Source organism: Brachyistius frenatus, unplaced genomic scaffold (genome assembly GCF_029030835.1).
Source record: "Brachyistius frenatus isolate BFR_SWC_R1_liver_20210118 unplaced genomic scaffold, ASM2903083v1 Contig_9, whole genome shotgun sequence".
Lineage (NCBI taxonomy): Eukaryota > Metazoa > Chordata > Actinopteri > Embiotocidae > Brachyistius > Brachyistius frenatus.
The window spans coordinates 1349383-1360733 of NW_027210608.1; the positions used below are offsets into that span (position 1 = coordinate 1349383).

An 11351-nucleotide genomic window follows, 5' to 3' on the forward strand; every position below is an offset into this window, starting at 1 on the left:
GATGTCTGGACAAACATCCGTTTTAAGCTCTAAAGTCCTTAAAATATATCAGAGCGCAGGTCTGATTATAGTCCAGTTTTACCTGATCATAGATCTATCAGTATCCACATATTTGGGGCTATAAATAACAAAGAATTGTAAGCGTGACGCGTGAAGCGTAAATGTGACCAATTTTCTTGGATGCTATCAAGCAGCAGGGTTGAAGCGAAGAGTATCAACAGGTTTATTCTTTAACTGTAAAGTTACCTTTTTAATACATACTTGACCCTTAATGACCGAATTGAAAGAAACTATAAGTGAGATTTTTATGTTGTGTTTATGTAAAAGTGGTTGTTAGAGCCCACAGGTAACTATCAGCTGCAGTTCGTATTAGCTTTATGAAGTATTTTCACAAATTTAATCTCATTGCTTTGGTTTTAAATCCCTGAAACGTAACTGTTATGGAATTTTTGGGCCCCTAACGATTAGCGATAATGATCTGTTTGTTGTGGCCGGTGTCGATATGATCGGCAATAATGTTAATCTTAAACGTTTTCTCTCCCTTTTGCACGTTTATATGCTGTGTTTGTTCAACAGGTGTGGATTTTATTGCACTTTGTTGTCGTCAACCTAAAAGACTTACCAACTGTCCACTCCATTTCTCAGATGTGGCTTCTGTAGTTGCGCTCTATCTGCTGTGTGTCAGTGTGTGTCAGTGTGTGTCAGTGTGTGTGTGTGTGTGTGTGTGTGTGTGTGTGTGTGTGTGTGTGTGTGTGTGTGTGTGTGTGTGTGTGTGTGTGTGTGTGTGTGTGTGTGTGTGTGTGTGTGTGTCACAGCCCTGCCTTTGTATAAACAGGCAGCAAACGTACAGTCCATATAAAAAGGGATGTAGCTTCCGGGTCTGACAAATGAAGCCAATGCAAAAGTGCAATACCACTGAAGGCCACTAGAGGTTGGCTCCAAACAGCCTCTGGCTCCATAGACTCACATTCAACTTCTTTCATGAAATACTAAGTCAATAATTTTTTTCCTCAAGTCATTATTGTCTTTTGCTAATTAAAATACATATATGGTCACTTCTGACTCCAAAATAGCAAGATGGCGACGGCCCAAATAACAAACTCGAGGCTTCAGAACACGAGTTCACAAACCAGTGGGTGACGTCAGGGTTGGTCACCATTTGGCAGCAACACAAAGATCAGAAGACAGGAGAGAGGCAAAATTCAAAACTTGGAGCTGGGTTTTGAGTGGCGTTAATTGTTATGTGATTATTTCATCACTGAAACAATCACAATAATTACATTTCTTACTTATCAAGCAGTAATAACTGGCTATCGATGTGTCAAGCAGCCCTGGTTTTAGTTTACGCTCGCTGCTCTCATTAGCATAAATACCAGCTGTTCTCAGTGATATATCAACTGTACACCACGTAGTAATGCAACAAATGGCAGACAATCAGAGTAGCAACAAGCTTCTGAATATAGTGGAGCATGTACAGCCAAAAAGATCTTCAGGCGCGGAAGTAACAAGATAAATGTTTGACTTACATTTGTTACCTGTGTTACTGGTGCAGATTTTTGCTCTACCTGCCACCTTATCTGCAGTATATATCATCTTCATGAGGCTGTTTAACTGTAAATGTAAATAACTGTAAATAAGCTGTAACTTCAAGTAGTCCAAAACAATAAGTGAATTTAGGTTTAGAAGTCACTTTTCCTAAACAAGACATGAACTTCTTTGCTGCTGTACATGTCTGCGTTCTGCACAGTATCGATACTTCTACGGTGCACTTTCCTCTTTCATCGGCGGGTTCAGCAGACAGATGCTGACATCCCTGTAAACCGGTGGACACAGCAGATCACACGACTCCACTCTCAGATCCTCCCCTCACACTTAATCAGCATTTCTAGTCCTCCAATTCTCACAGTGCATTTTTATTCACACGCAGGGGATTCCTGAGGGTGTCATAACCTCTACTGCCTCATCAGGATTCACATAAGTAGTACCTGAGGCATTAAGTATTTGATAAATGTGTAGAATTACCTAACACAAAACATTTTTGCTATAGTACTTAACGCCAATATTTCAAGCTGCTACTGTGTGACACCCTGAGAGCAGCCGGTCCGGTTCTTTGATGCTGCTCAAACAATCTGCCACTTCCCCTTTATTCCTCTGTTAGTCTGTTTTTAGCTCGGTCTCTTGGGCCTGCTGCCTACCGATATCAAATGAAAGCAAGCTAATCAGATTGTTAGAAGATCCTGTCCTGCTCTGCCCCGAGGGCATCTTAATGACAAATCACACACATTATCACACACATCCCTAACCTACTGGCTTTAACACACCACAAACTGCTGCCTCAGCCTCTCCAGGTCATCCAAATGCACGTGGGTGAATCCATGACTGACCTTTGAATGATGGCCACAAGAGCGGACAAGTTCACCAGGACAGCAATAATGCGGAATCACTGTAGTAGTGGGCGGTGAGATCCTAAACAACGTGTGATTGTGACAAACCAGCTTCACCTTGTTCGTATTTAGGGCATCACGAGTTGAATTCAGAAGGGATCCACCAGGCTGAAGACAAACTTCTCCCCCTCCAACCGAAGAAAAATCTATCTCTGCCTCATTCTCTTTTCTCTCTGATCCACTGCTTTGTATTCTGCCCATGCTACAGCAGCAGAGATGCTGATAGGTTGTTATTGCCGCCTGCCTACTGAGTTCTGCGTAGCCTCCGGGGAAGCAGCTCTGCCCGAGACTTCCAGGAGCTCAGGGGGGGGATTGAGGTTTCACCCCCCCCCCCAATCTGGAGGCAGTCCTGTTTTCCTCAAACTCAATCAAGGAAAACAGAAACTGCTCCAAATTAAGAAAAATCAATCTTTCTAAAGGCAACAGTAGTTGTAGTGTGTTTTACCTTCTAGCAAATAGTTTCACTTTGATTTAATTTTTTTCAACAGCCTGTGGTCTGAGCACACAATTGTATAATCTGTTCTCTGTACGTTTAGAGACACTTTGAAATACATGTGTTTAACAGGATTTTGAGGAGGAATGGATTCAGTGGAGGATTATTGTTTTCCAATTGATGCAGTAGATTAAGAACCATTTTAGAATGAGTTTACGGCGAGTTAAAAACATGTTATTTTTTATGAGTTTGTTTCTAATATTGTAGGACAGCAGTAGATTCCATGTTCCATTCATTAAAATAGTATTTATTGGGTAAATACACTGTTTTCACAAAGTTTTGGCTCCGTGAAACAGTTTAAATCCAATGACTGATCTAAATTCAGTGTTGCTCCTTTCGATTCTGTTGGAACTTGCTTTTGCTGCAGCCTTAATCGCTCCTGTTTCCACACACAGGCAAATGAGCAGTGTAAATTGCTGACTTTATTTTATGTTAATGGTGTACACTCTTGGAACATCATGCATAATTAATGCTAAGGCCCAAGAATGCAGATAAACACATTTTAGCAGTGCCTAATTATCTCTTGGTTTCCCATCGGGTTTAGCAGCGGTTCTGAATTTTCATGCGCCATCTTGTAATGACTCGGTTGTTTCAAGAGAAGATCTGGAAAAGTACAAAAATATAGAAGCATAAAATTGACAGTTATGGGCAGTAATTCAACCTGGAAAGCGTGTAATAAACCTGTCAGCCTACTACAGGATAGCGTGCCAGTGTCACCTTTTGCCTCACCTAGGTGTGAAAAGTAAGAAGCCTTGCTGTACTTTTTGTTAGGAACCTGGCTCGTAGGTGAAAGGGAAGTAACATAAAACCAGATGAATTTGGTGACCAAAAGTTATTTATTAATTAGAATGAGCTCCAACATGTTCAATATACAAAGAATGAGGTGAACTAAAAAAGGTGAACAGGGCAAAACAGGAGCTGCTCAAATCTCAAATCAAAAAACAAGCATAACAAAAAGAGATGTTATAATACATTGCATTTTGTAAGTGACCTACTTACATTAAACAACAGAAATCTACGATGACTTTAGCTTCCTCCCAGCCTTCCAGGTGTTGTTCCATCCAACCACCCTAGACTTTGTCCGTACGCAGACTTAATCACTCTTTGTATGGGATGGTCATACATGTGTCATTTTCACACCTCGGCGAGGCAAAACGTGAGTTTTACACGTTATCCTATAGCTAACTGACAGGTTTATTACACACTTGGTTTGATTCTGGACTTGGTGATGATACGGCATCATTTGTAACAGTAGGTACTGTGTATTTTGTACTCTTTGCTTTCCAGCTTCTCTCTTGAAGGTTTATTTTGTGGTTTGAAGCACATTGTCGGCGGGGACTGGCACTGACGCACAATAGGAGTACTCTGCTAATAGCAGCACTCAGACCACATAGATAATCCTTAATCCTTCTGTGGAGCTGAAACCACCAACAATCGGCCATTTCTATAACCGACTGAGATAAAACCACTGTGGATATGTTCTTTGATTGCAGTGTCACAAAATAATGTACCTCACACATCGGTAACGTAAAGCTTTATCATAATAATAAAAGAATCACATTGGTATGCTAAGAATAAATCCAGGACTGAACACCTTCACGAAAACAGTCTCATTGGATCTAAATGGTACCGGCATTGTGGCCCCTCAGTGGTACCTGATAAATAAAGGTCCTCAGCACCTGTTCTGGGACAAGGTTTTGCTCTATGAATGGTCTTACTCAGTTTGGAGAAACTGCTACCCTTCAAACACACAGCTGACTCAAGTACAATTCAGCCATTACAATATCTGTAGGATCAGACCCAGACAAATGGATAACACTGAGTGCACATGTGAGGATTTGGTTTGACACAGAAATGTGCTGCAGTGACACAGTTACTGTATCTTCAGTAATGCAACTTAAGGACAAAGACTTTCCTAAAGTCATAATTAAGGACTGACAGTCTAATGCCAGTGTTGCTCCCCGTTGCTGTCTCGTAACCGTATAAAGCTCAGTGCTCAGAATAACTCAGAATAATGTTGGTGTCTGAACTGACAGTGCACGGAGGGCGAGGAGGGAGTTGTTCTGCTGCAGAGCGATAGACCAAATCCTGAGATGGCTGCAGCTTACTGAAGCTGTAATTGTAATGGAGGTGTACTGGGATAGCAGAGCTGCTGCTCAGCCTCCGTCTATACAGTAGGTCAGACAGCATCTGTACGGCCAGGTGGGCACCGCAGTTATCCCACCAAAACACACACACACACACACACACACACACACACACACACACACACACACACACACACACACACACACACACACACACACACACACACACACACACACACACACACACACACACACACACACACACACACACTCCTTTTGGATTTTCCATCTCTCCAAGCAGAAAGATTAATCTTTGTACACTGTGAGTCGCTTCTCAGGAGGAAAAGTGAGAGCTGTTGCCACTGGCAACTGTTTGGGTTGGAGGTAATTAGCAGATGGTTTGTGGGAGTCTTTTAAGTCAGGGAAGACAAAGGACACTGTCTTTTAGTCCAAGTCATTCACTCAGGAAAATTATTAATTAAGAATTAATGTTCAATGTTCAAGATTCATTTTTAGTCTCAGTACATCAACAGACTGAAACTGACTCCAAGTATCTTTAGAGAAACGAGTCCTCACACCAGAACAACACACTGAGATGTTTTTCAGTTTTCAAAATCATCCCTTTGGCTGCTCATACAAGCGTTTCATGTTCTGCCACCTGTGTGGTTAAGGTTTACTGAATAGGAGAGAGAACCACTCATAGTCCTTCCTGGAACACGAAATCAACAGGAAACCAACATTTAACATGACACAAATGTTAGCATACTAACACACTGAATGAAGATGAGTGTTAAACATTTTACAAATTAAACATCAGCATTGTTACATCGTCACTTGAGTTAGCATTTAGCTCGGACAGACTACATTGCATCACACAGCTGCCAGCATGGCTTTGTGTTTCAACCCTTCTTTGTGCACTGTAAGTGGTAGTTTACCATGTAGACGTTAAATCCAACTTTACTTCAAGGTGGGGCCACATTATGATCATCCTCTTAAAGCAGATTAGTTGTAGCTTTAGTCCATAGCTGCTAAGACACTGGTCTACAGCCTGCTGCTTCATTTTAACTCCACATGTACAACATTTGTCTTTCATAATTATCCTTTGCTTCCCTCCTCTGTAATAAGCAGCTAAGTAGGTCCAGACAGGGCGGCTGATTGCTTCAACTGCTGACGTGCGAACTGACGTGCTGACAGCACAATGACAGCAGAGCGTTAATTCATCAGCATTATGACAATTACACACACACACACACACACACACACACACACACACACACACACACACACACACACACACACACACACACACACACACACACACACACAGGTAATTACGTGCCGTCTCCTTGGCGCAATTACTCTCTTCTGTTATCATTGTTTCTCCTCTCTGAGAAACAGTGGGCCGTTGGTTGTTTCATCCAAATTGCATGTTCTTGTTGCACTTTAAAAAAAAAACAATCAACAAGCATAAATATAATGATGTAGTTCATGACCAGCATTAATTATATACCAGAGAAAAACGTCATCATCAGATTAAACATTAAGTACACACACTGCTACGCCTCAGTCGTATGCTGCTGTGTATTTCTATGTGTGTGTGTGTGTGTGTGTGTGTGTGTGTGTGTGTGTGACGAGAGAAAAGTGGATAAATACTAGTAACGTATTTTTTAATGATGTGAATTGTGATAGGGAGGTTTCAATGCTACTTTTGGTGTAGATTTTTTTTTTTTTATGAAGTAAATTTCACTGAGCGCTAAAAATAATTTGGAGCCATCTGCTCTGGAAAATAAAAAGACGTCGCAACTTTACAGCCGCTGCTCTAACAATATAACGAGAAACATGGAATCTGTCATCAGCAGCTTTACTAAAGGCAATTAAATTTCAGTATTGGACTTCAAAGTGAGAGTTTTGTTCCTGGCTTTGCTAATAGTACAGTGACTTTACCTCAGGGCGCTCCTGCTGTTTCTTCATTGGCAAAGGAGTTTGCTAAACTATCATGTGACCTGCAGTACAGTACAGATGGAACTATGGTCATGTGGAAACAGATGGTTGTTTATAGTCAGACAGCACTGAATAAGAAGGAGTCAGCTGGATAAAGATCACGGACCATATAAGACCACATTCACCTGTTATCATGAACAAACTGTATGACTTTTCCATTTGCAGGTGAAGACCATGAGATGCTTTTAAAAGCTCCAGTAAAAAATAAAAAATAAAAATAGTAGTGGGACTTATTTCGTCAATGATGGAGTTTTATTCCAAACTAAGTTGTTTGTAATTCCACACAGTTTACTGTGCTGAAGCATATGAAAACCGAGCAGACAACAGCTGCGATGATTCATCCGAGAAGAAATTTGACCATCTACTTTGTCAATTCAGACACATTATTGTTCATTTGTAGTGACCAGACCTGAATGTCACAGCAGACTCATCCCTCAGTGTTAAAAAGTCATCCTGGAAGAAAAATCTAGACAAATTTCAGTTTTCCAATTTTTTAGGGAGTTTAAGAATGTGAACACTTCCAAGTCAGAGTGTTTAACAATAATAACACTGTCGTACTGTGAATGCAGTAACACCATGGATGAGCCCAATGATTGATGCTTTATATAGAAACACTCCACTTATTTCCTGCATTGTGCCTGGTGAGTTAATTTGATGAGGAAGTACTCTTGTGCTTTAGCTAAAAGATCCTTCCTGACACGGAGGTGAGTGTTGTGGCCAGTGGGATTTAAAGCTTTCAGGCACACTGAAAAGATTCATGTTTTATTTATGATCTAATTGGAGAGGGGGGGGGGATTCTGGCCACCAGATAATCAAAATTTGTGTGTGCTTGTGAGATCTGTGAAGTCTAATCCCATCTGATCACATCTCAGCAGCTTTGAACACTTCCAGTCAAAGGGATGTCAACTCATACCACAGCGGATGATTTGAGCATAAAAACACTCTGGTGTTGAAAACCCACATTAGGAGCAAAATCAAATTAACTGACTGATTATTCTGCAAATTGGAGCATAATCTGGTTCCAAAGTTTTTGATACACACATCTTTAGAGATGAAAAGTGTATGTTCTTCTACCTTTGTGGGCAGTTACTCTGCTAAACATCCTGCTGCTCACTCACTGCAGCACAGAGCTTGCTATAGTTGTGTATCGTATACGAGGGTGGATCAAAACGGTCAGAACCTGCTGCTGTTGAGGGCAAACTGAAGCGCAGCACACTGATGTGCACGGAGCAGGGGACGCTATCCTTTTTTGGGGCTTAAGTATTACAAATTACGTGGGGATTGGTGATGTCACCGTGGACCTGAAACTCGAGCAGAGTGCACGTTAAGTTTTAGGTAAAACCTTTGGGGAACGGAACATCTGGTTAGTCGAGGAAAGGGGAGCAACAACTGTGTTGTTGAGGGAAAGAAACTTGCACGTCTTCAAAGCAGGTGTGTTGGAGAACCAAAGTGTCGTATCGCGTCGCTGTTCACGTGGTTTGCGCCGAATGTCTTCTCTCAGACTCCTCAGAACGTCACAGTAGAACTCTGTTGAGAATCTGACTGGGGGACGAATTCATGGCGCTCGACCCGAATATCACGGAAAACCCACCTGGTTGTGATGCTGGCCTGCTTTGCCTTTTTCAGTCTTTGTAACGTTCTGCCCCTCTTAAAAGACAAACGTCACTATGAACACCTCGTCCGACTCGTTGCTTCATTACTGTTGATTTTCTGAAGCATTTCTTTCTGTCACATCCGTCTCTGTTGCTGATTTACAGAGTTTGATACCAAATGTGATGCTCGCTCTCTGCTTCAGTTTCAGGTCCATGGTGTCATGTGCACACGTGCACAAACCAGTGGTCACAAAAACAAGTGTAACTCAGGTGCTCATGTTCATGAAGTGACTTAACGTGGAACACTCACAGAACGTGTTGATCCTCGGAGCAACATTGAATTCGTCGGGTCGCGGTTTTGTGATCTTTCTTTGCAACGAAGACAAACGATTTCAGCATAATTCTTCACGTGCCTGTTCTTCGTTTAATCCTCCATCACGTTACTGAAGCCTCACTGCTGACATGAAGTATGAACATCAGACAGGTGACTGCACTCACATGAATGAACAACACATTGGAGGTCGAGGTGTCGAAGGCTTAATGAATCTGTCCATTTAGTCCAACCGGTCGTACTCTCTGTCTTTTAACTTGACTGGCGCTTTGTTAATGTGTCGGCCAGTAACTGGTTAATAAACCCGATCGGTGCCTCCTGTTGTGTCCAGCTGAATGTTAAACACTTGCTGATGTGACTGCAGGCATTGACCTTTCTCCACACACACACACACACACACACACACACACACACACACACACACACACACACACACACACACACACACACACACACACACACACACACACACACACACACACACACACACACACACACACACACACACACACACACACACACACACACACACACACAGAGCTGATGAATTTATTTAATCTACTTTTCTCTAGTTTCTTTCATGAAGGTTACAATGTTTTGTGTTTCAGGCTGTTTTCCGTGTTGATTTACCTTAATGGTCTGTTTGGAGGCTGCAGTTTGGGCTCATCCTTGTGAAGGATTTCTAATATTTAGTCCGCTCAGTTTATAACAATGAGGGCACATTTTTGTCTGACCTTTCTATTATGAAGCAGTGATGCAGTTTTATAGCCTGATCTCCTTGAATCTCACTGCAGAGTCCAAACTGCTCCATATTTACTCTGCAGCACCAGCACTGTGAAATTTAATCACACCAATTACAGCCAGGTTTCTGTTCTGTCACATCCTCACGTCCACGGCTGCTTGGGGTCTTTTTCTCTATTTCAGTCACAAAATACAACACTTCAGGCACTACTTAAGGAATAATTGGAAAAGGAGACGATGTATGCAGTTGTACTCCCTGCAGCCCGGAGCGGGGAAGGATGGCGCTTTCACAGGGTAGACAGAAGTTTGAAATGGAGCCTGCTGCAACCTGTGTGTCCCGGAGAAGTCGCTGTTATCTGCTGGGATGGTGATGGCAGGTTCACCGTGGAAATCCTCACATGAAAATGAATCTGCAATTAGTGGCAGTTAAAGATATCTCAGGACTTTCGCATCAGAGAGTCTATATTGGAGAGCCTGTTGCCACGGTGCCAAATCAGTGAGCTTCATGATCACAGACATACTGTGTACCATCTGTTGCTTAAAAGCCTCGTTCCCGTTACTACTACCTGCTCTGTATTGGCGCTAACGCAATCTGTTCACCTTCCTTTTTCGTTCATTCTTCAGTTTATTGCTTTGGTAATAACTTGGCTGGAGCTTCATCAATTTCTTTTAATCCAGCCACTTCCTTTTTCTAAATAGAAATGAATAGAGTGACTGACTGATTTCCTTGTCTCTTCACGCCTCCAGGGAAATCGAGGAGGAACTGGAGGTGGTTTGGCAGGCAGCAACACGGCAGATGAGGGAGACTCTCTCGGAGCCCAAACTCTCCGGGGACCCCCACGGCTGGGCTCCCTGCGGTAGCGCCTCTCCCGGCGGCCCTGATGAGGCTCCAGATGAGACCACCGCATCCTCCCAGCATCAGCAGAAGCACGGGCTGGATTTCTATTGCTAAAAGACTTGGAGCCAAAAACCCGCAGGGTGTGCCAGTCCACGTAAAACAGACTGCTCAGATAACTGTAGTCTTGTTCTGGTCAACATGTTAGCTGACAGAAATCTGACAGTTTGACTTTAATATGATGGAGGGTTCAGATTTACAAAGGTTTTATCAGAGAGGCAAACTGACAACTGTTGGAAACCATTAGTCAAGGAAATGGAAAGGGAATCTATGTTCACCAAACACAAACAAATGGAAAATGGAAATAGGTAGTTATAAGTCACTTTATAACACAGCTCAGTTTGACTGCCAAAGACCTGACATCAGCCTGGCTACTCAGACTGACTTCCATTTTGTAAACAGTGATTTTTTTTAAATGTTTTTTTGTCTTTTTGAATCAGTCTCAGGGTTTTATACACCATGCCAAGTATAATAGACACGCAGATACATGAATAATGGAGAAAGTTGCAATATTTAGGACTGTTCGAACTATTGTGTTTTAATGGCTAGAGCCAACGTTGCCATCTGCTGGACACTTATTGTAAATGCATTATTGTTAACAATTCAGGTACAGAACAGGTGACATGGAAAATCTGAGTGTAAACCTGTTTATTGCAGGAAATCAAAGGGACTGTATGTTTAAACTGATCAAAAGGAAACCACGTATTTATCTGGAAGAGATGGTAGGTTGATGGTATTTCAAAGGAATTTTCTGGTTTAAAAAAATA

General features: G+C 42.0%; 1 protein-coding gene across 2 annotated transcripts in view; it reads left to right on the forward strand.

The window, feature by feature from the left end:
* The window catches only part of cep89 (centrosomal protein 89), a 62807-nt gene extending 51456 nt beyond the window's left edge, over positions 1 to 11351 (forward strand). Inside the window, exon 18 of one of the 2 annotated variants that reach the window (XM_069690293.1) lies at positions 10437 to 11351. In XM_069690293.1, coding sequence (XP_069546394.1) covers positions 10437 to 10641 — 205 coding nt within the window. In that variant the 3' untranslated portion in view covers positions 10642 to 11351. The remainder of the gene's footprint in view (positions 1 to 10436) is intronic. The other variant, XM_069690294.1, reaches the window with a different exon arrangement.